Below are 27,805 nucleotides of genomic sequence, written 5' to 3' on the forward strand. Positions count from 1 at the left end.
TGAAATAATTAACATGCTTAACACATTTCTGTTCTCATTTAGTGTTTATTATTAAAAACATGAATGATATGTGAGAGCGAGAGTAAATTTTACAAACAAATAAAAATGAGTTTTAACAGAAAATAAATATTAAAGTTATGCAATGACGCAAAGAGCTAGAAAATGGCTATTCATAATTATTTTCGTCATGGCCTATCATTTTCGTGAAACATGAAAAGTAATTACATCTTGTAGCCTTGTTGATTAAACCTATAAGCTTTATCAAAATGGGAAGGTCAGTCACGCATCTATTACTATTATTATAAAAAGGAAGTTGAGATGAGTCTTTAAACTAGCATGTAGATCTTGTATAAAGTAACACAAACCTAACAGATTGATTATAATCTGATACAATTGTGAATAAGCCCTTTTGCTTTTTTGAGCAAGTTGACAGATTTTAGATCTTTAGATTTTGGATGCCATTACTATAACCACCGATGGTTCTTGAGTGACTCAAACCACTGACTCACTGATCATAGGCCAGTGCCCTAACCACTGAACCACGCTTTGTGTACGGTTATAAATTACATAACTTGTTAAGTTTATGATAGAGTAACACTGAAAAGTAAAAGAACAAGCAGCAAGGTGGCTGTGATCAAAGAGAAAACATGCCAATAAGTTTGAACTCTGATCAGAGTATCTTTAAGGAGATTATAATATCTTGTGCATCTTAATAGGAATCACATTCCAAGTATACCAAAACTATGAAGTGTTATGTTAAAACTATTTACTTCTTTTGTAATAATTTCCCCTTGAATTACATTACATTACACAATAACACAATTACACAATAACACAATACACAATTACACTACAAACATAACAACACTGCATCTAAAGTCTAAACTATCAAGTGTTGTTATGTTCAAACTACCACAGCTTCTCTTGTAATAATTTTCCCTTGAATACCAGTTAGTTAAATATTTAATTTGCAAAACTGTGATTGGCCTTGAAACCACATGATACACAAATAAAGTGATTAGTGAATCAGGAAGTCTAAGCTAAAGTAGCGAAGCATATTTATAACGAGCCTAAAGGTTTTCTAAGCAGGCATTGCTAGGATCAAGCTAGAATTTTTAGAAATGCTAGAATATCTTTACGCAATGGCTTATTACAGCTTAGGCTAAACACTTTATCTAAAAATGGCTATCAGATCTAATGTAAAGCTCTATGCAACTGAAGGTATGAAAGCAAAAGTTAACTACAATCTAATGTAATTACCTCTAAGACAAAAAGTGGAAATTTATGTGAGAGAAATAAAAACTATCTAAACAGCGTTAGCCCAACAAGTACTATTTTGTGCTAAATATGCAGTTTCTTCTTATCTCATAGATTATTGTGTTTAAAGCTTTAAATACTATGCTAATCACATGACATTTGTCCTAGAATAGTAGAGGAGTAGCAGTGCTAGAAACATCAACCTTCTGACATGTTTTATTTCTTTTTAAACTCTCTAGAACTCTTTAGAACTCTCTAGAACACTTTAGAACTCTCTAGAACTCTCTACAACTCTCCAGAACTTTCCAGAACTTTCTGACACATTCATTTATGCTATTCCACTTACTGACAGATTACATAAACACCTACCCTTTCACTTGAGGAGTTGGAGTGTTCACCAGTTAAGTGCGGGCTTTCTTCATACGCCCGTTGCGCTAGAGAATTAGTGAGAAGGAGACTTTTCTGAGTGACTTCAGCTAAGCTCTCATCAGAATCTGAATGGTGATCGGCTACATCCTCCATATCTGTAATCGTTTACAGTTTACTAGCAACTAAATTGCAATTATTTATCATATATTACACATTATTATCAAGCGGTGTACATCTGGCAGCTTTAAGAACTTACAAGTTTGGATGTTTATTCCATTCCTCTTTGCGCTAAAGAATTATATTCCTAAATGTAAAAATCGGTTAAAATAATATAGCCCCAAATGATTGATTTTGATTATACACAGTCAAGTATATATATTAGTAGAACTACCAAAAAATCATTCACAAGCATACCAATAAAGAATAAATTGGTTTCTCAAGGTTTGTGAATATACCAGGTCAACTAAGACCAACAAAAAGACACTTTTGCTATAATAAGAGCGGTGCCTATTTGTCTGTCCGTCTATTCGTCTCCAAGGTTTAAGGTTAGGATAAAACTTAGCTTTCGCTGATACTCCAACTCATGACACTCAGATTAGTAGACCGACGCCCTAACACCTGAATCAATCGATCATCTTTTAAGTATTTTTGAATAATTGCGTGGCTACTGAATATCTGTGCTTTATCGACGTAACTCACAATCTCTTACTGCAAACTAGACTGCCAGGGTACTTGTATATGTAATAGAGATATTTGTCATTATCTCTCCCAAGCGCAGCAAGAGAAAAAGCGATATTTTTAAGGTTAACTACAAGATTCTCGTTATTAAAATCGACTTGGAGAACTTGCATCGACTTCACAATTTACATTATATAAATTTTTTACCTAGTATGAAGCAAAAACTTCATATACATTCTTTACGTTATGTGGAATTTGAGTTATAGAAAGTATACGTTTTAAGGAGCATGTTCTGTATAGTGTATATGTAAGAGGTAGACAGTGACTGTTACCTCTGGGACATTTTCTCTTCTTAGGCACTGCGATAAAATGAATATTTATGATATTCCAACTCCATTTGTTTTACCCTATGCAAATCAACTCAAGCACAAGGTAACCCAGTTTTACCTAAGTATATTAGGAACGATGTTGTTACTAGGTGCGGCAAAAATTTGCCGCATTTTATTGTTAAACTTTCCCCTAAACTGATGCAGACTCCAAGATTCAGCCGTCACTACTAATTGATTGACGACTAACTACCAACTATTGAAGAAGGAAGTAACATGGGGGAGAGAGAGAGAGAGCTTCCATATGCTTAGTTGTTCCATGCTATTTTAAAGTGAAATAAGTAACTTTTAAGTTTACTACGAAAAAAGTTAAAGTTTTGCATGGAACGCATCTTAACTAAAACTTGACAGCTGTTTTCAAAACTCAAACAGCGAAATAAAAAAGAAACTTGAGGGAAAATTGGATAACAGCCTACAGAAGCACAGCAAATAATGAAGCTTTCCCTCTTGCTTGCTACAATCATGACGTTTTTATAATGTGGTATCTGTATAAAAACAATACGGACTATGCCAGTTATTTTCCGGTCACATGACCAACAATTAAAGATTATCTCCCTCCGACACCTCCATACCTTCAGGTAGAGGAAGACTTGCTATGAATGATTTAAGCATTGGACTTGTATATGCTCCATTCTGTCTCATTGCTGACTGCTGGTGAGGAAAACCAGCCATGTTGGTGAGTCCATTTTTCTCCTTGCTAACTCTTTTTTCACCCTTCAGCTTTTTGATCTGCCTTTCCATACGCTGCTGGTTTTTGTTGGAAAGGTCTACTTGTTGTTGTATATTATCACATTGCTCCTGCAAAGTTTTTTTCATAAAATCTTAATTGTATGGTTTAACAACAACATTTAAAAATTTCAAGTCTTGGATTGACAAGTAGAATCAACTGTATACCAAAATGTGTACGTACTCCGATTGTCAAAGATAAATGCAACAGAGTAATAAAATTGTAACTTACACTTCATGTAGGTTTAATAGCCCATGATAAGTTGAATCATACAAACTTTTGACTTAAATCAGAAAATATGTCGATTACTTTCATGCGAAAGTTTTTATATCCATGAATTTTATTTATACTGCGGATATTTGCAAAGCGTTTCATCTCAATCACACGATTTGTTTGAGCATTTGTGGGCTAGATTGGTTTCTCTTCATCGCTTACAGCAAAATAATGTGCCTATAGGCAAGATCATCCTGATCTTTCAAAACTTGTGCAAGCATGAAAAAATGTCATTCAGGCTATTTTGTTTTGATAAGTGCTATAAATGAATCACAAGCAAGCTAGTCAATCTAGGTAATTACTGTTGCTCAATTGCTTTATGCACTTATGCGGTACGGAGAGTAGGCGGTACGGAGAGTAGGCAGTACAGAGAGTAGGCAGTACAAAGAGTATACAGTACAGAGCGTATGCAGTACAGAGAGTAGGCTGTACAGAGTAGACAGCACAGAGAGTAGACAGCACAGAGAGTAGACAGCACAGAGAATAGGCAGTACAGAGTGTATGCAGTACAGAGAGTAGGCTGTACAGAGTAGACAGCACAGAGAGTAGACAGCACAGAGAATAGGCAGTACAGAGAGTATGCAGTACTGAGAGTAGGCTGTACAGAGTAGACAGCACAGAGAGTAGGCAGTACAGAGAGTATACAGTACAGAGAGTATGCCGTACAGAGAGTAGACAGCACAGAGAGTAGACAGCACAGAGAGTAGACAGCACAGAGAGTAGACAGCACAGAGAGTAGGCAGTACAGAGAGTAGGCTGTACAGAGTAGACAGCACAGAGAGTAGACAGCACAGAGAGTAGGCAGTACAGAGAGTAGGCTGTACAGAGTAGACAGCACAGAGAGTAGACAGCACAGAGAGCAGACAGCACAGAGAATAGGCAGTACAGAGAGTATGCAGTACTGAGAGTAGGCTGTACAGAGTAGACAGCACAGAGTGTAGGCAGTACAGAGAGTATACAGTACAGAGAGTATGCCGTACAGAGAGGAGGCTGTGCAGAGTAGACAGCACAGAGAGTAGGCAGTACAGAGAGTATACAGTACAGAGCGTATGCCGTACAGAGAGGAGGCTGTACAGAGTAGACAGCACAGAGAGTATGCTGTACAGAAAGTAGACAGCACAAAGAGTAGGTAGTGGAAGGTCACTGAAAGGTCACCCTGTGAATCAATCATCTATAATTTACATCTTTATTATGAACGAAACCACAACAAAACCACAAAAAATGTTCAATATCCCATTGATTATGAACACACAGAAGTTTCTATCTTATAGTAACAGCTAGTTTTTCAAAAGATTTTACCTACACTATCCTACGCTACACATGAGATAAGGTAGCTCAAATTCTTATCATATAATTTGCAATGTAATTAAAAGTGCATAAATTCTTAAAGTTTCATAGTCAGTGGCGATTTATGCAAATCTGTTATCGCAATGATTAAAAGCATCGAACAGAAAGCTAGTAAAACTAAACCAGTAATACTTCAAGATTCACATCGACAGCTTGCAAAGTTCAGTAAGTAGATTTGGTTTTAAAAGTGACCTCTTCTTGTTTCCTCTCTAAGCTGACTTCATGAAGAGCGCATACATGCAGATAGTATGTTTTACCCTCTAACAAGCAAGGTATTTCTAATTACGTTTTGTGTGCTATCCATATGACTGACCATACAATGTGAGTGAAACAAACACCTGAGTGTTATATAGCCTATCCCATGGCTTGTATGCTAAGGTGTGACGTGCATGCGACAGACTAGTATAATCCATCAACTATTTAAAAAATCATTAAATGATAAGGTTTTGTCAGATGAAGAAAAATGTTTCTCGTTGGGTGATGTATAAATACTGCCAAGTTTTTATAATTGGTAGTATATAAAGTGCCAATTATTTTTTTATAATTGGCACTTTCATTACACTGTGACAACCAAACAGCAACAGGATGGTAGCAGCAGACAAATAGGAGGCTTGAACATATGTACTAAGGACTCGATAATAAAATTGTTATACACATGGAAATATACAACAAGGATGCATGACACGTGTCACCATCAAGTAGTGATGTAAGGACACATGTCTCCATCGAGTAGTGATGTAAAGACACATGTCACCATTGAGTAGTGACGTAATGACACCTGTCACCATTGAGAAGTGAAGTAATGACACATGTCACCACTGAGTTGTGGCATAATGACACATATCACCATTGAGTAGTGTCGTAATGACACATGTCACCATTGAGTAGTGACGTAATGACACATGTCACCATTGAGTAGTGAGGTCACTGACCTTGAGTGCCTGCACAAGCTGCAGGATGTCTTTCATCTGAACTTCTTGCTCTTGCTTTGAGTCATTCAGTTTATCATAGAGTTTCTTGTCTTCATCTTGTATGTTAGATAGTTCAGTCATGGCAGCCGTGAAACCAACTTGTAAGTCCTGAACCATTTCTCTCAGCTACAGTTAATACCATAACAGTTGTAATGCAAGATAGGCAGAAATTTTCTATGAATCTGAGTTGTGGGTGTTCAGCTTCAAAGTTAAAATACTTTATGTGTCAGAAAAAAAACTCAAGGCCGGTTAGAGCTTTGAGTTTTTTTTCCTGCAATACATCAGCTCACCGAAAAAAATGTGTAAGAGAGGTAAACTGAGGTAACTCATATTGAACTAATGTGATATTGTAAAACAAAGAGAACATAGTAATTCACAGCCTTATTCTCATAACTTTAATTCTTACTTAAAAACATTTACTGATGAACCGAGCTAATCCGGACTATTTTGCTTATAGAAAGAACGGAAAGATTGCATTCTTGAACAAGCCTATTTGTACAAAGCACATGCATTTATCTAGTAACTCTTTTCTTACACTTGAACAAAGTCCGATCTTAAAAGCATGTAATAACTGGTCAAACCTCAGTCACAACTAAATCATCTTGCTAGCCAGCAGGGTTACAAGGAACAACATTTACTAGGTTCTACCAACATGTATTTATGAAGTCGTGATGCTAATGTAACAGCTAATAATTATATAATATTATAATAATTATAAAATTACAAGTATTCTGATATTAAAATATAACTTATATAAACTATTTAATATAAACCTAACAAAACCTCAAAGTTCTGTAAGTTACATGTATTAAAAAGTGAATTTGGACATTTTAAAAACTTATGAAATAGCTATGATGTTTCAGTAAATACTGTAGTTAAGAATAAGTTTGAGTAAGTTAATGCTTGTTACAATTAAGGTTTTGTTCAAAACAAAGAAATAATGCATTATTGACTAGCTACAAACAGTCATGCTGTATTTAGTAATTAACACAATATAGCATTGGACTAGTAAGGACTAATGGCACAAAAACTGTTTGAGATGAAACTGTATTCGTAGTTAATGAAGTAAATTATATGCATCTTCACACAAAAAATAATAACCCAAGAGATCTTTTAGCAGCATTAAGCAATCTATTTAGTGTTTAGTACGATTCTAAGAATGGAGGAGCGCAGTTGTGATTTACATGAGATCTTGCTGAGAAAAAGCTTTACTTTCACAAATCAATGAGCTTCTCCTTTACTTTACTTTATCCTACATTTAGTAAAGTGTTCATATATTTGGTTTAGATTGTGAAGCACAACCTAAGTTAAATATTTGAGCTCTAATGGAGCATGATCATCTATACAAGTCTAGATGAATAAACCCAATCTACTATCTACTAGTGTTATCTTAATAGCAAACAAATGTTTCATTAGCATGCTTGTTGATGCGCGATTTATTTGTTATGACTGTCTTAAAGGTCTAGTAAGACGGAATTATGAGTCATTTGACACTCATTGTATCAGGTAACGGCATCATCGCCAGGCGCTATGTCATTATTCAGCCATTTCCATTGGAAATTGCAATGACCGTGTCATATTATCGGTAGAAAGCCTGCAAGCATCATATTTCCAAATACGGAACTACTCACATTGTGTTTAGGTTTAATTTAGAATTGTAAATATTCTACAAACAAATATTAATTAAACAGGTTTTAGTGTACACATTTGAATCAAACTGAATTGTGGGACAAGTAAGGAAACCCATGCTATAAAACTGCAAGCAAACCTGCAACTAAGCGATCACGATTGATAAAGCAGCTTGAATCTTGTTTCATATCGTGGAGGAGAGATTTACAGATTCGGCATAATATGGGTAAAAAAATCCAATATTGTGAATTTGATTATTTTAAACTTTTCAGTCGCTTGAAGATAAACTTACACCAAACTAGATTTTATCAAACAGTATTTACAGTATTTTTCTCTCAGTTGCAATTGTTTTTGATGTTTGAAGTGATCTGACTGCTAAGATGTTTCAAGATTAAAGTCAACTAAACTTGATGGTGGTTAAATAGCTTGGAAATAAAACATGCGTGAAATGATTGTCGCTATTGTTGCTAGAGTTGATATCGACTATTGCACTCAAGTTGCAGTGCAACTAGTCTCTATGCAACTATAGAGGTCATAATCGCAAATTCGTTTTTCTAGCAAAATGAAGATAAATGAAGTGCAATGTTGTGAATTTGATCAGTTTGGACTTTTCCAGCGCTTAAGTAACCATGTGGAGTCTTATTTGTTTTTTTTGCTGTGATGCCTGCTTAACAAACACATCACAAAGGACTGAGCTAGCTTTAAAGGAGAAGCGCATAAATCCAAGGCTATACTCTTTATCTAGCCAAGAGTTCCGTTGAGGAATCAGTTGTCTTGGCAAACTCTGAGTACAAATTGATCACATCGGTATGTTATTATCTTACGGCAGTTTACTATGACTTCATGAATGAGGCTTTAGTTTTAAGATGAGTCAGGCGAAAAACTAGCAGACAGTCAATAATATATAAAAACTTCAATATCAGTTATTTCTTCTTTGATACTTTTTATACATTTACAACTAGCAAACAGATAGCTCAGTTGATTTCTATCAACTGCTTGTGGTTTTTAACAATTTATTCTTAGCATTCAGGCTATTTAAAGCTGTTATTCCTATTAAACTGTCACTTACTGAGTAGATAAAATATGTAAGTAACTCATCAGATAAGAACTGATCTGACAAGTGATGTCAAGCAAGAGACTAAGTTTGTGGTATAACTTGGCAGATACATTTCAGATAAGAGACAATTTTAGAAACATTTTTCATTGCACACAGTGATTAGTTTTAGCAGATAACAGCAATTTGATCAACCTCGGGCAGCCCCTGACCAACTAATGGTTAACCGCTGACCAGACATTGACCAACTGATAGACAAATTTAACACCCACTACTGTAGAAAATGCGATCTGATGTCATTCCAAATAGACAATAACAAAAGCATTGTTTGCCATCCTTTCTAACAAACAGCCTGCACAGCTGAAAATATTTATAGATTGTGACAAGTTATTGAAATAGAGTTTAGATGCAGACGTGAATGTACACACATGTATGTAAGTTCGTTTAAAGATGTATCTCAGAAGGAAGATATGTGCCGAAAATTTCACTAGTTGTTAGCATTTCTATAGTTGATATCGACTAGCGCATTTAAGTTGCAGCATTAAGTGTCTCTAATCTGTTGATTTTTTTGCAACTATAGACATCATAATCACACTTTCGCTTGATCTGAGTGTTCTAACCGCGATCAAGTTTTTTTGATTTTAGCCTGGAAACATCCTGGCAGTCAGATCACCTCAAACATTAGATACGATCTCAAATGATAGAAAAATACCGATACTTTCTGATAAAATCTACTAAAATTTTGGGGAAGTTCATCTTTAATAACAATATTACTGATTGCCCTCCTATTTCTATAACTCTACTAACAGGATTACATAATCATTCTTTGATCACAACATCGCAAGAAATCTTATGACAAGTAGCATTTAGTTTAAATTTTGGTAGCATCTACTGTGACCATACACATCGGGGAGGCTGATTTACATATCATGTCGTTATAGCGCAATGCGTTTAGTCATTTGAAAAATTTTCAAAAAGGAAGTGACTTGGTTGAAATCCTGCAGCCTCCTTATATGTTATCAGATGTATTTGCATATAAAAACATAAAATTATTTTTTGAGTAGGTCTAGGCTGAATTACATGTACATGTTTGAAATCGCAACTCAATCATGAAACCAGTTCATTGTTAAAATTCAAATACTTGAGTCTTATTGGTTCCTCAGCTTATGGAGATGCTTAAAAAGGATAAATGAATTCACAATGCTGCAGATTAATCTAGTCTCAGACAATTAAGTCTGGCCTCGATCTCCCACGTTTAGCAGTATTTCTAGATGCCCACACTGATTTGCATAACTGACTGCTTTTTGTAGAGGACACAAGGGTAGGGTGTTTGTACGAGAAAGGTAGAACACTTAACCTATAAAAACCAACTAGAGTACATCTGAGCCAACTATTTTTTGACAATCATCTTTACATCATTAAGAGAACTGTCGGAATGGACTGCTGACTCACATATGCAAGGCTAGTCTACTACCTCAGAAATGAGTAACCTAAATGCAAAATGTTAACCTTTGTAACCAATTATACACAGTCTAAGAGAGATCAGGCATGTTACTATAAATGCAAATGTTACCTGACCTACTCAAAGTTCAGTCAGATTGGATAGATCGACTGGACACACAGTGTACGAAGGAATTTCAGAAGCGTTTATTTAGTATGGCGATATCTGGCTCATCTTCTGAGTAGAGGGTTGGGGAGGAAGATAGAAACCCACTAGTAGGCCACTCCGTGAGAAAAAAACGCTACTACTCTTTAGCTTATAAGGCAGTTTTGTAGACAGCTGCATCTGTTTTAGCTCGTACTCATAATAGAAAAACTAACCTTTTCCTGGAGGTAGTAGAAACCTTAGACTCTGTTGCCAAAATAGAGAACAAACCCACTGTGTCATAATCTCAAAAAATCTATCATTAGGATAACTCTATTCTTCCGTAGTTTACTTCAACGCTCTCAGTTGCATGTCTTGTAGGAATTTTATAACTGATAGTTAGGGAAAGAATGTCAGAGGTGAGCAGATTCTGCCAAACAATGGTGAATATCATATATAATAAAAACTTGTACTGCCTCACAACTTGACATTTGCTTGCTGGTGTTCCTCATTAAGGCCTCAAGTTTTATCAACAACTTAATAATATGTTGACTTTAGCTGCCAACAGAACTTCTCATTGGAAGTAGTTCTAATCACTTGGTTTTGTCTACTATAATATGATAAAAACTTATAGGTTCTTCACTCGGTGACTAAAAATGAGGGAAGGTTCTTTGGATATCTCTGAATTTAGGCTGTTTTAGACAAATCCACAAAAATCTAAAGACAGAAAGAATTGGAGCATAGGCTACAGGGCATTAGTCCTTTTCTGCCAGACAGACTTAGGCCACCATCGCATAACGCCGTGGTTATATAATTTTTGCTGAATGAATAGGAATTTGTTAAATGAACTGTAAAATTTGATTATGCAATACGAAAAATGAGAATGCGAACCCTCATCTCAACAAGTACATTCTAATCGATAAACTTTGAGACGATTTGCTGGTCCGCAACTGCGTGTCTTTTCATTAGCAGGATGTTCGCAACACATGACTTTGTTACGGACCCTTGAAAACTCCTTCAAGTACTACAAAAATTGTTCGCAAGTGTATTGATGTGTCAGCTCTTATCCTCATATACAGAACCCTTGTAATGATTCAAGTGTTTGACAGCTGCTGACATTGTATTTCACTTCTACGTGCGACAGTCTGACAGCGCATGTAAATCCGATCAGTTGATGCAAAAATGTGATAGAATAGAAATGCCAGTTATAAATGAAGTTCATGGAACCAGGGAAACCAGAGATCAATTGGAAATACAGGCTATTGGTCAACTTCTATGAAGAAAAAGTGTAGTTTGCTTTAATCAACTCTCTCTCTCTATTGATTTATCTATTAGCTGCCTCTAAGAACTAGGGGTCAGAGTGCCCCATGAATACAGTCGAAAGGTTATACTTTTCCTTGTGTCAGAACTAACTTTGCAGGGAAAAGTGGTGTTGGGTAGTTAACGAACAAATAGCATTTGTCTTTAGCCATGCCCTTGTAAGCAATAATACATATCATTCATTATTTTTTCGGCTACAAACCCTATGGACAAACCCTACAAACCATATTGCTTTCTCTAGGTGGCATGAGTTCCTAAAAATCTTGCTAGTATATACCTTAAATATAGAATAGCCAAAATTATCTACCAATCACGAAAAAATCTATCACATGATATGACAACCTAACAAAAGCATTTATACACCTTTTGTAAATCACAAAACAAAAATTTCAACGCCTTAATAGATTCATAATTTAAATGATTAACAAACTGTTTAATACTACATGGCAAACATAGGAAAAAAATATAGCTGATGAGCAAAACTCACATGCGAATTGAAAGAATTGACGAGGCTGTCCTCACTATCATCCACCGACGAACCGTATGAGATTGTTGAATTTAAGTCTACTGGCGGTGTGCTAACCTTCCATTTCAACATATTAGATGTACTATAACTAGTTTACAATCTTGATATTTAGCAGCAAGAATAGAATAGTTCCGTTTCCTTTTACGTTTACAACAGCATTACGAGACACAATGACAGCAGTAAAAATACTCCTGCTGCCGATGTGAGTTGTTTAAAAGATCATTCAAGCAAACGTGCGTTAGTATCAACAATGCGTGAAACTTAGCCACAGTACAATCATACGCGCTACGATGTTTGGCTACGGCTGATTAGGCGTCTGCTTGGTTACTTACTCTATAGATCTTCGTTTATGGTTATTGCTCAGCTGTCCGTAACAAGTGAATGGGAAATACTGGTGACTGTACAAACAGGATAAATCCCAGGACTACTGTGAATTATTTCGAAACCAAAATGTTATTTTAAACAATTAGTTTATATAATAGGTGGGCTTAAGACCTATATAAACAAATTCTAAAATAAATATTAAAAAAGATGTTTCAATGTGGTGAAGAAGATATATTGAAGTTCTCACAAAAAACAAACATGAGTAAGCTAATCAAAATGGTTCTGATTAGTAAATGTCTTTTAGTAAGGAGTAAAAAATGCTGCCCTTTACTTTCTATGTCCTCTCTGTGTTACAGCGGCACAAGAGTTGAATATGAGTCGCTCAAATTCACCTCTCTTGTCTAAAGAACTTGTCTAAAAAAACTCAAACTGTAACCGACGTCAAGGTTTTTTATCTAACCCATAAATTATCTTAATTTAAAATCTAAAAACTCGCAACACAGATTCCTAAGAAGTATACAGAGTTTTGCTTTAAATTTGTTTGTTATGTTTAGTGAGCTAGCTGGTATAATAACTTGATAAGTCTGCAAGCTCTTTGGACTAGAAGCAAGACGAAACAAGGTGCTAATTATACTGAAGGACATGTTCATAACTAACTCATTGTAAACATGCATTCATTATCTGTGACATGAAAGACATTCAGATAATATTTTTACATAAAGTAATAAAATTATTTAAAGAAATACTGCTTTTATTTCTAATCAAACTCTAATAACTTGTCAGAGTGTAAACTAATCTGCAAAGGTTGATCCGACAGAGAGAGAGCAGTTTGAGACTAAATGCCCTTTTACTACAGGCTTCCTGAGAATTGAACCTCGACCTGTTCTTCACAGGTCAATAGACAGAGTTCTACATTTTATATCATTGGAGAATAGTGACAATAAGACACATCTTAGCCACAGTACAATCATACAACAGACAATACATTCACAACATGCATAACAGACAATATGATATGGTACATGAGAACATAACTACTAAATATACAAACAGCACTATTAATCAGCATTGTGTCAATAATGAGGTACAAGCATAGATAGTCTCACAAACTGATAGCTATATGCGAGCTACATAAAACGCAAATGAAATTAATGTTTCCATGAAAATGTTAACGTATGCATATTTGCATGTTTGTCATTTAAAAAGCAAACTTGCATATCATTGTATCATCTTATCAGCGGAATACATGTTGGACCAGTTTGCAAGATTTTTATAGCTAGAATTCTTTGAGTTTTTTGACTGAAAATTGCGATATATATATAAAATAAATAATTATTTAAAGGATAATTATTTACATCGAGCTAATAAAAAATGCTCAAGACTAAGTATGGAGCTAACTCTAAAGCCTGGTGAGAGGAAAGACTGTATCCTTGAAACTGCCGGTGAAAGTTATGTACAAACTGTCCTTCAAACTATTTATACATGAATATATAATAATAATATATAATAATAATATAATGATACAGTCAAACATGGATAACTCTCCCACGGATAGCTCGAACACATGGTTAACTCGAACGGTTTCTTTGGTCCGTTCCCACGTAATGATAAATTGCTATAGATAACTCTAACTCAACACTGTTAACTCGAACTGTTTTTTCCCAACGGCTACCGAAACGGTTATCGCTTTAGAAAATCACTTTATTTCAAGCCATAGAGGTAAACCTCAACTTTTGTAATTCATAAGCGTCGTTATTACCACCATTGGCAAAATATTTTTGTCAACGACTTTTCTAAAGGTTTGGTGAAATTTGATTTATACCAAACATCCGCTTAGCGATTGTCCTTTGGAAGCAAGGTAAAGTGAGGTAATCTTTGCATAAACTTCAAGCAAAATCGACAAAATTGATCGTGGGTAAAACGCTTAAAAGAAAAAGATGTCTTTTCTTTTGAGCATTTCAACAACGATCAAGTTTTGCCAATGTCAATCTAAAACACGTCCTGGCAATAACATCACCTCAAACAACAAACCAATCTCAAGTGATAGAAAAATCTCTATACTTTTTGATAAAAATGTTTTAAACTTTACATTAGAAGCATTTAATTTGAAACAAGCCATTTGTGATTTTGATTTATATTATAGTTTGTATATGTACATGTATCTACTAATAAATAAGTAAATACATGGACTTGTGACAGTGCTCTGATAACCTGAACGCTCTGATAATTCGAACACTTTCGCTCGAGTTAGCCATGTTTGACTGTATATATAAATATACATTGCTTACACAATCATCAGGCATTGAGATCTACAGCCTGATGATTGCTTAAGCAAGAAACTAACAATAGCTGACAAAAGATAAGTACACTATCTAATTCTCCACTAATTTATATATATATATATATATATATATATATATAAATTATTATAAATTATAATTTATATATATATAAATATATATGTTTATATATATATATATATAAACATATATACACTTTAAACGCTGTAGATCTCAACTAGTAGTTGATACTTACAGCCGGATGACGGCGCAAGTACGAAACTGCTAGGAGCTGGCCAATATAAGTACTTTATCTACTTCTTTATTACTTTATACTGCTCCATTTCATGTTGAGCACTGTGGTTCTAGTTCTACTTATGATGGATTGCAATATATATACTATATAAATGTATATACTAAAATTACATGTATCTAGTTCTAATATGTGCAAAACAGTTCAAAATTCGAAACTTCATTTTCCGTATTCATCAAGTTTATCACGACTTTTTATTTTACAATAACATTCTAAAACAGTTTACAATGTTGGGAGCAAGCAAAATTTATATAATACAAATGGAAGCTCAACTAAAGAACTTAGATCTGAATTAATTCATACAGATGTGGGAATAATTAAAATATCATTGCTCAAGGAACTTAGTCTGAGTTAATCTATAGTCTGCATTACACAATTGTTTTTTTTTGTAGAGTAGTTTTCAACTAATGATGCACGCTGAAATCTCTGTTATACAACCATGATCATTCAGAAATGAGTTGTTTGCAGAGAAGCCAGCTACTTAATCAACACAGAAACAACTACTTAAGCTATCAGCCAGTCGCCGAACATGAAAAGTGATCAACAGGCTGCCGATCCTAAATTTTTTTTAGTTATTTAAACAATGATAACTGAATCATATCTAGCTAAATGCAGCTTTTATTACTTGATGGGTATATCTCAAATCGAAGATTGGCCAAATTAACCAATGGGAGAGTAGCTAGTTTAAAATGTTTCCTTCTGGCTTGACCCGCTGACAGCACAACATAAATCAAACAAGGAGTCGTTTACTCATTCTAGGCATGATCTGCCCTGACTTCTTCAGAGTATGCCAACTAACTGTCACAAGTGAAGGCCTGGGCAATGCTGCCATAGCGTCAGCCCTATTACATGTCTATTACACATAATACAGGACCAAGAAGGTGTGTTGCTGCTACAACCGAGATATGGCTCTCACACTGTTGTATCGTGTCATTGCATGTTTCCTCTGTATCTCGCTATCTAGTAGACAATCGAACAGCTCATTATAGAATATGTGTATATATGTACCTCAATATCTAAAGCAGCAACGCTGCACATAGTAAAAACCCAGGCTTGTGAAGTTGTCTACCCCCGATAACATTGAGTCTCAGTCCACTGTGATTGTGACAAAGGACAGTAAACTTGAATTAAACTTCTTATACTCTAAAGAAAGTACTAGAGTCGAATGAAGGGTGTAGCTATTAGTTACTAGGAGTGTTAGTGCAGCTGATATACATGACAGCACACAGGATGTTGTTATCTTACACATCTGTATCTACCTCAGGAAGGGCAGACATATTACTCAATACCATTAAACCAAAAACATCCTCATAATGTAATGCCCAGACCAAAAAGGTTTGCCGTTGAGCCAAGTTAGGTTTTGGGATGGTTGTAGGTGATAGTGATTGGTTCGTTTAGGATTTGGTTGTGTAGTTTCCTTAAACGACTGTAGGTACCGAAGAGAGACAACTGTTAGTTTAAAGTTTTGAGTAGAAAGTGAATGCCACTAAAAATTACCATATTAGTAAATTCTAATGTAACAAATATCGTATATATTTTCTTACCGTAACAACGTCAGCCTTTTCTGTCATGTTGGAAGGAGCAAATTCAAAAATCACAAATATATTTTTTTTAAAAACACGAGACCCGCAAAGTAGCGCATGCCAGTAGTTGGCCTAGCTACTCGGTAATAACCCGTGTTGACACAAGGCAAACTGTACGTCTGCTGCGAAACAGTCGCCATTGTCATTGCAAGCATTTTTGTTTCACTTATTGTTTAGTGATTATTCAACATCAACACGAGTTCTTATTGAAATCTTTGCAAAGCATATCAAATGAGTTGATTTGTTTTTAATACAAACTTTTACATAATACTCATACGCTTGAGTAAATAGTCTTTAAGTTAGTCGCAAAGTCAAAGACATTTCACTCTAACATGAAAAACAAAGACCGGATTTGTAATTCAAGAACTTCATAAAACTGTTGATTGTATAGCATATCAGAGAATTCCATCAAGACATCTACTTGCTCAACTCTTAGTGTAAGCTGCAGCCATGTTTACTTATGTTACATTACTATTTACCTTTAGGAACACATTCAGTACCTAAGTTCAGATTCGGTTGATTTTTGATTTGGAAAGAGGTTCGAGCCTGCGGGTTTAGGGTTTTGCATGTCCAACTCCTTGAAATTCTGAGTAAATGTGGCCATAAAATAGCAAAGCCTTTTGGCTGCTATAGAACATGTAACCTCACGTGTTCAGTTAAATACATAACATTAGGAATAATCTTTCGTCTTTTTTTAGTATAATAATAGTAGGCTTTCCAATATAAGTGTTAGTATTTATAGAAATTTTTTTAAAAACAAAAATGATATACTAAAAATATTTACAAACAATCAGAGTTTGACATAAAATTTCACTGTTTGAAATCTAAACAGCAAACTATTTTAGTAAATAGGTTTTTTATAGCAATTGTCTCCTCAATGCGTTCAGCAAAACCCGTGTTAAAAACATAGAGCTCTAACCACATAGAACATCTATAGAAAATCTCTTGCAATGTCTATATATAGACCTATCAAAAGTGTTACTTAGATAACACTTGATAAATGCCTGTTGCTGCACTGGTAATAAAATAATTCCTTAATGCACTTGAGTAACTTAAGCTAGTAACATAAACTTGTCTAAATATTTACTATAATAAGAACCGTGAAGCCAGCTTGACATTATGCAGCATGACATTACGCGTAATGATCTCTCACTCAATTATGATCTTCAATCATGCTAGTACCAACCAATGGTATTTTTGCAAGCACTGCATAAATATGTGCAGAATTATTCCACAATATGGCAAGGCCAATGTAACATAGTGGTTAGGTCAAGTAACTCCTGAACCCGTAGTTCCAAGTTCAATACCAGCGTGAAGCGGGTTCTCGGTCATAGATTTTAATCGCTATAACTGGACACACAACAGACAGACAAACAAACACCGATATATATGGATTGCTGCCTTACTTCAACAACCAAACCTATATCACCTACTTCTTGAAATTCGCTGTTAGGAAGAGCATGGCCCTTTTCCTCTGCCAGGAATATAGAAGTCTCTGCCTCTACATCGCTGCCCTCATTTACATTCCTATCCATTGTCTAACTGCATTCGTATTCTATAATAGGCGGACATCATGAAATGGTCATAGATACAAAGTTATAAGCAAAGACTGTTCAAGGATATTGTGTTCATACGATTGCGTAATAATTATAAAAACTCTACAAATTGCAGTATTCCAGAACTATTAATAAATAATATGGTATTCGTTAGCAACATTATTTTTACATTATTTGTTTATTCTCATTACTTTTATAACAAAAAAAATTTGTAGAATAATAACAAATTAAGTGACTGATATTTCTATTGTAAAACATATATAAATGATATAGTAGCCGGCATACAGTAAAAGGAAATAAATGTGAAACAAATATTATGTAGCCGGACTAAATCAAAATGCCAATTGAGAGACTTCTAATATAGTTAGCTTAAGTATCTCTTTAGTCCATAAGCACATCAATAGAATCACTGAAAAGTGATCCATTTACTCATTTAGGTTTAGTACTGATTGAACTATTTTAGTACAGTTTATGAAGGTGGGATTGTTTCCCTTTTTACATTCTTTCACTCTAGAGCCTGTCTTAGAATGGTTTCTTTTCTCGCAATAATTCTAACACAATTAAATGTTTCAAGTTTGCCTCAAATTGTGCTCAAGGATTTCCTTATCATTAAGAGTTTTGCTATTTTAAAATGCACCGATGTGAAACGGTTTTAATTATTTCCCGAGTTTATAGGCTTTATTTAAGAGCAATTTTTATTATCAAAAATCTACATTTCAAACCAATTTTCATATGCAAGATAACAGAACACAAAGTTATAATGCCATATTTGAATACCTTTATTCGTTGAAGATTTTTTGCTTATCATCATAAGCACAAAAATAAACAATGTTGTTTATGCATGATTGTTTTACACGCGCTATTATCAAATAATAGGAATATATTTCTAGAACGAGCTAATATTTCAAAATTTTTTATAGGTAATCTTTAAAACAATATTTACATACCCAATGAAACTGGTTATGACTGAGTAAGGAAGCTGGAGCTCTGTGTGTATCAGTTGAATTAACTGTCAGCTAATCTGTTGATCAGTGCCTTCCTGTAAGTACAAGTAATTGATCAGTCGGAATGAGTGTGTTGAGATGAACAGAGTTGCCAAGTTAGACTATCCTGTTTTAGATGAGCAAGCAACACTATCTGTTGTGACTAGTGTTTGGCGGGTGCTGGCGGTTGCTAGCAAGATGCCTATCTGCCGATGAGTAGTTTTGCGATAGGATACTTCTATTTTTAAGAAGTTTTTAGCTTTGTTCTTTTCCTCAGCCTCAATTTAAGCCTCTTTAGGGAGGGGTGAGGTAACGCTATCATAATTACAAACTTATAGACTAAACAATTGCAAAGGTATTTTAGTAGCTACACCAGAAAAGGATGAAGCAACTATAAAGATATACAAGCACTAGAAGTTGGGGAAGCAGAGCTATCATAGAGGGGCTACAAAAATGGATCCTATTTGAAGGAAGTCATAAGTAATCGCTACAGTATTTGATGTAAAGCTGTTTTATGTAAAAAGATTTTTAAAGTGGCCTATCTGTATAGCACAGTTAGCTCAAATAAAAAACTTACATAAATATAACTTATTCTGTGTCAGACAAGGTAGTAGAAAATTTGACATTGAGCTCTAACTACTCGGGTAAAAAATTACTAAAAATTTTTACTTTTTGCTTGTATTCGAGTCAAGAATTTTAACCCCCAAGTAAAGCTTTAGTAAGTTGAGTAAGCTTGAAGCACTAACTGGTAATGCAAATAAGCTTCAACAGCTTTAACAGCTTCCACATCTGATATAGCCTTAGTGCCAATATATATATGGGTAAAAAAACAAAATCGGATTCATATCAGCCTCCCTTGTAAAGGCTTATTTCAGAAATTAGCTAACATTCTCTAATACTATTCTCTAGCTAATACTCCTTTAAGGTTGTTTCATGAAAACTCATACTGCAACAGAGTACACTAAACACCTGTGAAGATTTTAAAGCTATACTAAATAGTTTAAAAACGTTAAGTTTGGATCTTGTGACAACAGCTGCATATAAGCCAATTCGTGTGCATTGCCTGACCTTTGATACCAGGTCAGCGAGGTCTTAGAGCTGTAAGCTTTTTCTATACTATAGTTTCTAACAAGAGAGCATTGTTGCAGTTTACACAAATATAGTTCTGTTCAATTATAAGCGATGATTTGCTTCATTCAGTGCTAGAATGATTAAACCTTATGCAAAATCAATAACCCAAAAGAAGCTGCCGTTAATCAGTGAGTTTTTAGAAAAATATTCAATACACCAATTACTGTTGAAGAAGACCAGAGATTTTTGCACGTAATTTAAAGCATACCACAGCTTTAGGTTTATTGAGTTCAGTTTGAATGTCATACACAGAATTTCTTTTAGCACTGAAGCCATTAGCTGAACTATTTACTCCAAAGTTTGTGGAAAACATAAGTCATGCCCAGAGCAATAAAATATTGTCAACAGTTAAAATGAAAACAACAATCAGAATAAAATTAATTGGTTTCCTAACTCCCACACAAGTGAAACCAGATCTTGGTTACCACTTGGATAATAAAACCTGTAGGATTACACATAAGCTAAAGCTATGATGATTGATGTGATCAATATTCAAAGTAATCTCTTGGTTCCCTCGCATAGTCTACACACTCACTTTGAACGATACTTGATGTCAAGGGGAACAGGCAACACGGGTGACTCAATGACTCTACAGCGCCTGACACCAGTCTCAGCGGGGCTGCAAGGCATCATTGGATAGTTAATTCGCAAACATATTTGTCTACCTGAAAGTTAGACGATACCTTCAGTGTCTGTTTGGTATGGCAGGTTTAGTTATTTTTAAAATTTGATTGCATGCTTTTCGATGCAGAGTTGCAGAGCAACTATGACAGTTAAAAATTTGAGTTGAAAAATTACAGCTAAAAAATTTTTAACTATGCAAATGTTCAGGCCTAAATAAAACAACCCTGTACATTGTCTATAAATTGATTGAGGACTTCTCCGTAATTTTGTTTGTAAGATAATTGAATCCATACACAGTAATGAGCTTCTAGAGAATTGAGAATATCAAAAAATTATGTCGAGTTGAAATGAGTCACTATTGCATTTGATGACGGAGTTGAGACAGAATGTCAAGGTCACAGAGATGGGCCAATAAGATTGTAGCCTAATTGGATAAGAAAAGAATTTTGAAAATATATTGTTTACAAACAAGCTGATACCTAACGAAATCCTGACTCCTAAGCGTTTTTCACGTGTTATATGTATATTAATAATTTTAATATCGATGTCTCTAGGCAGTAACTTAAATGACGAGAAAATAGGTAAATTTCCACTTAGAATGATGAACAAGACTTACATCATCAATTTGGTAACACTTGATAAATTTCTCTGTTTGCATATGATAAACTCATCTGTTTAATATTCACCATATGTGAATGCTACCTGTTACATTCACCCCTTTTCAGATCAATGTTGCTATAGACTTTTTTATGATTACTAGATGTTAGTAAAATGATAATTTATTAAATCCTTCCAAAGAAAACTATTCTTGCAATAGTGTATTCCACTGATAATCGTTATTAGTTTTAGCAAAATGTTTAAAAATATAACTCTAACTCAAAAGTTTTAGTTTAGTTTTTTGTTTTAGTTTTAGCTTAAGTGGTTAGCTCAGGTACATATATATCATAGACAAATATTGTAGGATGGGCAGTTACCAAAAAACCTAATACGCACTATTTTCATATTGACGAATGGCAGAACAAGTGAGACAAATCTAGATGTAGTTATCTCTGATTCATTTGAAATTTTTCCTTGTTCAAACTTATCAGATTCACCTGTCTTGCACATAATTTTTTAACTGTCATTGTCCAAACTTTTTAAAATATTTTCTTTTAAATACTTTTGTCAGAACTGTAATAACAATCCTATTTATATTGGCCCTTGCCTAGAATGACAAACAAATAGCTATAAAAGTTAGACGCCTGCCAAATCAAGTGATTTGACTTAAGGATGATTTGTTGGTCTGAGTTTGATTTGAATTTGTAAGTACAGCCTTTTCAGTAAATCGATTGAGAGTTTGGTTTCATACAGTTAAAAGAGATAAAAAACTTCAATAAATTTGACATTGGAATTTGAGTTGAGAACCGACAAATAGCACCGAACATTTAGATAAAAGTACAATGATATGCCAAATATGATGAGAGCCTTTATTTTAAATACGCATACGAAAATATACGAAAATACGCATAACGCTGTGCATTGCCGCGCAATGTCATTTTATGCTTGCTCTAACGGCTCTTATTAGTAAGTTTAGCAATATGGATAATAGCTTGCTCAAATTAACCATTAACAAATTGACAGGCTAATAGAAAGTGGCAGGCCACCAAATTACCTGCCACTGTTTTTAATACTTGTGCAACATCGGGCATTCCGATAGTGGAATTCTACATTCTAGGAAGAGAACTGTTGAAGCAAGGTCACGCCCAGTCTTGTCTTGGAATATTTTCCGAACAAAATGATTTTATGAACTTATACAGCAAATCATAATTTTAACAAAATTCTCTTGAGTTTCTCATCTTTCAAATAATGGAGGGCAGATGGCATAAATATGAATTTCCTATAATTAGACTGCTTAGTATTATACAAATGGCGAAAAAGGTTTCATTTTACTCCTTCATTTAGCAATTTTAGAAGCTAGTTCCTAGTTCAGTTTAACATCAGAATCACATGAATACTCAGACGTGGGCATAGAGGGTGGGAATGGCTAACTTATGAAAAAATATGATAACTTGTTATATTGGAAAACACAGACTAGTGACACATATATATATATATATATATATATAGTTTTATAGTAACGTCGGCATGATGAATGGTAAACTTAATAGCAGTGTAGGGCATTAATACCAGAAACGAAAGCTTCAATAGCAATTAATAATATGCTACTAGTTTTAGTGCAGCCATGTTACAGCAACAAATGGTCACAGGGTAGTTAATAAACTTGAGAAACATGCTTCCATGTTAAAATGTTTGTTGGTAAACAGCTGAAGGATAACCAACTAGATAACTTGGTAACCTATGGCACACCTATAGGTGTGCCATAAGCAACCTATGGCACACCTATGGCACACCAGAGGTGCTAATGATGGGTTGTTGAACGCAGCCTGTTTTGTGATAGAATACCAAAATGAATGACAGATTTTCATGTCTCCGATTAGTAAGCGTTTATCCAAATGTCGAAGTAATACAAGTCCATACAGGCAGTGATGCACTCGTATGCACTCAAAAAAGCCAAAGAAGACATGATTAGCAGCTGAGATAGAAGACCACTATGAACAGGATTTCAACTCACATCATACAGATTGTTAGACAGGCACTCTAACACCTGCACCAAACAACCATCTTTGGCATTCTAGAATAATACTGCAAATAGTTATTCTCTTTGCTTTATCAGCACACCTGATCTTTTACAGAACGTTAGGCTGCCAGGGTGCTCACAGTCAGCATGATTCCTTAAAGCGCTAATTAATTTTTAGGCATCAGCCCACTGAATTTAAGGCGTAGCATCCTTTCATCCCGTAGATTTTTGCAGAATACCTGGGACATTCGTTAACTGAGACTACTACAGCAGTATTTAGCCTAAAGTCAACTGGATGGGAATGACTAGAGAACATGTGGATCAAAACAACTCATCAAAAGAAAAAACTAGGTGAATATCCAGCATTTTTAGGATTAGAAAATATACTGTAAAGTGATTTAATTAAACCAGTCACTTTGGATGCCATTTGTGTTAAAACCTTCTGAATGTGTCTATAACAACACGCAATAACAACTTTTACCTCCTCGTGAAAAGACATTAGAAAAAAGCACTTTCAAGTGCTAAAACAAAACATATATCAGAGGATAGAGAATAGCTTGTGACTCACCGGACGCTCAAGTATCCAGCAACGCGACAGAAGCGTGTCAGGAAATCAATGGCTACATATCAGTACAATTATAGGCAGAGCCATTGCTTTGACTCGACTATAGAATGAGCAAAAGGCGCACACATTGATGAGCGGGATTATGCCTTAGTAATAGCTCTCTGGGGATTACACATGCGGCTAGAAGCCAACTCTTTACGAAGTACACAAATTAGACATAGTTCTTGCACTAAGTAAGGCATGCTTGTTAGCAATTAAGGTCAGAATGATGATGTGAATGATTTACAGTATGCATACTAGAAAATGCAATATTCTAATCACTTGTAACATTATCACGTTTGTTTAGTTGTTGTTACTCATTGTAGAATGCATGTAAAATGCATTCTAAAATGCAAGGTTTAACCACTCTCCAAAGGAGAATTTAATTGAATTGTGCTTGCTTTGGAAAATTGTTATTTCATTTTTGATCTCAGCATGTTTCTATCCCTTCTATGCTTCAATGTGAAATTAGTAGCCGTTTGATTGAATTAACTCAAAATTGCACTAAATAAAAATAAAATTTTCTTTTTGCTACACAGTCCGACAATGGCTTTGCTAACTAATGCAGCTCATGCTACAAAGCTTGCCATATCCTACGAGAAATACAAGCAATGATACACTTGAACTACTTAACAAACAATATGAGTAACTATTCACTATATTTACTATAATAAGAGCCATAAGCATGTGTCTGTAGTCAAGGTTTGAGGTTGGCAAAAAGATCGCAAAGAACAGGATTTGAACCCGCGACTTTACACCTCGACCACCCACCTTGCAGCACAATCCTTCGTTTTTTCGTGACGTCATTTTATCGTTGTCGGCCATCTTTATAGACAATTTTATCGTTAGAAACACGAAGCTTTTGCAATGATAATTTGAAAACAATGTTTTTGTTTGCAATTTTTTATTATAGTATCAAAACAACACTTAGAAGTACTAATAAATCAAAGAAAAATGATCGTTTTCTACAAAAATGGCGATTTTTTTCGTGAACGAGCGCATGTGCAAACGACTCGATGATGTAAAAAAAATGATAGATTGGATAGTTGGGCCAATTCTTATTCTCTGTTTTGTCGGCACACCTCATGGCACACCTCACGATCTCTCATGGCACACGCTGCATGATACTGCCAAGGTACTAGTTATAAAAATGATTAACAATGCTGGGTGCGCTGTGTATGTGACTCCTGTAAGTGAATTGCCAGCAGTCTAGGGAAAAGAGGGCTATACCCAAGAGACTGGTAGTACAAAAAGATGGTTACTAGCTCAATGCACTAGTGATCGCTGTGGGAATAATGGGGTAGAAAATCTTTACTCAAGTCTAAATACTGAAATGATATATTTAACCTACTACAGGCTACACACTGCAGATACATTGAGCTCTCCATCGAGTCATCAACTGCCTGTATAATCATTACACCTTAGCATGCATGATCAAAAAATGGCAGATATATTAGAAAGAAACTATTAAAAAAATATTTACTGTCGATATTTGTGCCCGTTTTACTTGTGGGCTCTACTCTCCCTTCTTTTATGTTTCTCTGAGCTTGTAAACATGCCTCAGAGTTGAATGTGATAATGATTGTATTATTTGCTCATCAGATACAATCATTCCTTTGAGTAGTCATGGCATTAATTGGTCCAATCCAAACAAACATGACACTGTGTCGGCTCATCTTATGTAAACAAATAATTTATACGTATTATCGGAAGACTTTGGGCTATATCAACCACTTTGTTATGTGTCCTTGAAAAAATGCAAGGATTGATTTAAAGAAGAACATTTAACACAAGTACAGTCACGCCTCGCCGTATGATCACATCTACGTACAAATCTTTGAAATATGGCGGAAAATAATAGCGACCTAGACCTAATGTCAAGCACACTATGTCTGGAAATTGTTTGACTTTTACAGTTTTTCAACTCAAAATAAAAACAGCTGATTAAAATCAACAGCTAAACTTTAAAATAAGGTACAATAATATTATATCTTAAACTAATTGATGTAATTTACATATTATATAAATAACATCAATTTACACCAGTTCAAGTAAAGTAAGTTACAGCCAGTACTACTCACTGTTACAGTACTGCCAAACATAAGCATCGGCAAGCCGACACTTCGCTCACGTATCTCTAAGTAGAAATAAAAAGCTTCTTTTTACTGGTTAATACTTTATTATGTTAGTTTTTAACAGGTAATTTAGCTTTTCACGTTTAGCGTTTTATACTAATTTATATAATGCATTTGTTTCACTACTAATGAAATCACTTAAAATATAATATTGTTTCAGAGTTCCGCAAAGAAGTAGAGACCATAGAATTTATTCCTATAAAATATTTGCTTCAACGAATAACGGTTATGACATACAATGTAACTATTGAAACAATTTAATTTGTATGTGGAAATTTGACTGTAATTAGCAATAGCTACAGGCTTCAGGAAACTATTCTCGTTTTGAAGAGTGGCAAGTCAGAGAATTGCTCGCTGGGATTTGTAAACAGCCACGAAGGTTTACACTAGATACTTATTACAAAGTATGTGCCAACTGCGGCAGACCAAATATCAAAGCGTAAAACTATTTGATGTAAACACTCATGAACCAATGTTTAACTTACTATTCTAGATGATTATATGCAGATCTATATCCAACTTCTGAACTAACAGAAAAGGCCAAGACAGATAAAACATGCTATCACCTTTGGTAATCAATAATCTCAAGAGGTACACTCGTCGAAGATCGGAGCCTGTGCAGACATGTGAGCGCGGAACTGTTAACTGGAAACCAACAATAGGTCGCCTCGGCAAGGCTTGATAACGCCGTACAATTATGCCCTTCTGCATTCAAATGCAAACAAGTATTATCACAGATGAAAAGACTATTAGCTGTTACATGCAATACAAACACAAACCTCTAAGAAAAGTAACACCTGGAGCGACTAGGGAGCGCTTTTGTAGCCAAGGAATTATCTGATGCATACTCGGTGCCAGTCAACGGGTACAAGGGAGTGCAAACGGTTAGCGCTGACAGATCTATTAGGCCTAATTAACCAAGCTCCTCCACAATTCAATTTTCTTGGCAAAAAAAATTACTTATGGTATTAAAAATAACTTTAAATAACCACCTTGTGGTTATTTAAACATTATAGCGTCTGCAAAGAAAATAATTAAAGCCCATTAAGTTATTAGCTTTTCCCAATAGTTACACAAGAGCATTTCTTCTTGTCCTTTTGATGATTGCCAGTCAAATTAATGTGACAATAATTATGCAAAATACTTGCTATTAAAGCCTATAGATTATAATAAAGCAATATATCAGTATTTAGCAATATACTTGAGTTTGCAGACATTTGCTGCAATGACAAATTAAGACATCAACTCCTTTTTTACAACAGCGTTGTTGATTTTGTTTTGCTGTTAAATTTTGTTGTTTTGGAAAAGCATAAAAACCACAGCATATTTTTTATGATTGCAAATATGATACAAACTCATTAAAATGGGTGGTCTGATTTATGACTGTTCAAACAAGCAAAAACAAATGTCATCCTCAATATTTCCCATTTTGAAGAATCACATTAACAGCAGATACTTCATCAAAAATTAACTAAAAACAACAAAATCAGAAATATGAATGACTACTCACTGGTGTACCATCACTTGTAGCAAG

At 34.7% G+C, this 27,805-nt stretch overlaps 1 protein-coding gene across 2 annotated transcripts in view; it reads right to left on the reverse strand.

Moving 5' to 3' along the window:
- The window catches only part of LOC137399801 (rho guanine nucleotide exchange factor 33-like), a 39,834-nt gene extending 13,061 nt beyond the window's left edge, over nucleotides 1-26,773 (reverse strand). The window contains exons 1-6 of one of the 2 annotated variants that reach the window (XM_068086026.1): nucleotides 26,757-26,773; nucleotides 19,125-19,216; nucleotides 18,055-18,176; nucleotides 5,970-6,134; nucleotides 3,263-3,488; nucleotides 1,627-1,781 (exon numbers count right to left, since the gene is read on the reverse strand). In XM_068086026.1, the coding sequence (XP_067942127.1) occupies nucleotides 1,627-1,781; nucleotides 3,263-3,488; nucleotides 5,970-6,134; nucleotides 18,055-18,156 (648 nt within the window). In that variant the 5' untranslated portion in view covers nucleotides 18,157-18,176; nucleotides 19,125-19,216; nucleotides 26,757-26,773. Of the gene's footprint in view, nucleotides 1-1,626; nucleotides 1,782-3,262; nucleotides 3,489-5,969; nucleotides 6,135-12,083; nucleotides 12,350-18,054; nucleotides 18,177-19,124; nucleotides 19,217-26,756 lie in introns of those variants that run through there. The other variant, XM_068086025.1, reaches the window with a different exon arrangement.
- Between the last annotated feature and the right edge of the window lie 1,032 nt (nucleotides 26,774-27,805).

This window comes from Watersipora subatra, chromosome 7 (assembly GCF_963576615.1).
Source record: "Watersipora subatra chromosome 7, tzWatSuba1.1, whole genome shotgun sequence".
In the NCBI taxonomy this organism is placed as follows: Eukaryota; Metazoa; Bryozoa; class Gymnolaemata; order Cheilostomatida; family Watersiporidae; genus Watersipora; species Watersipora subatra.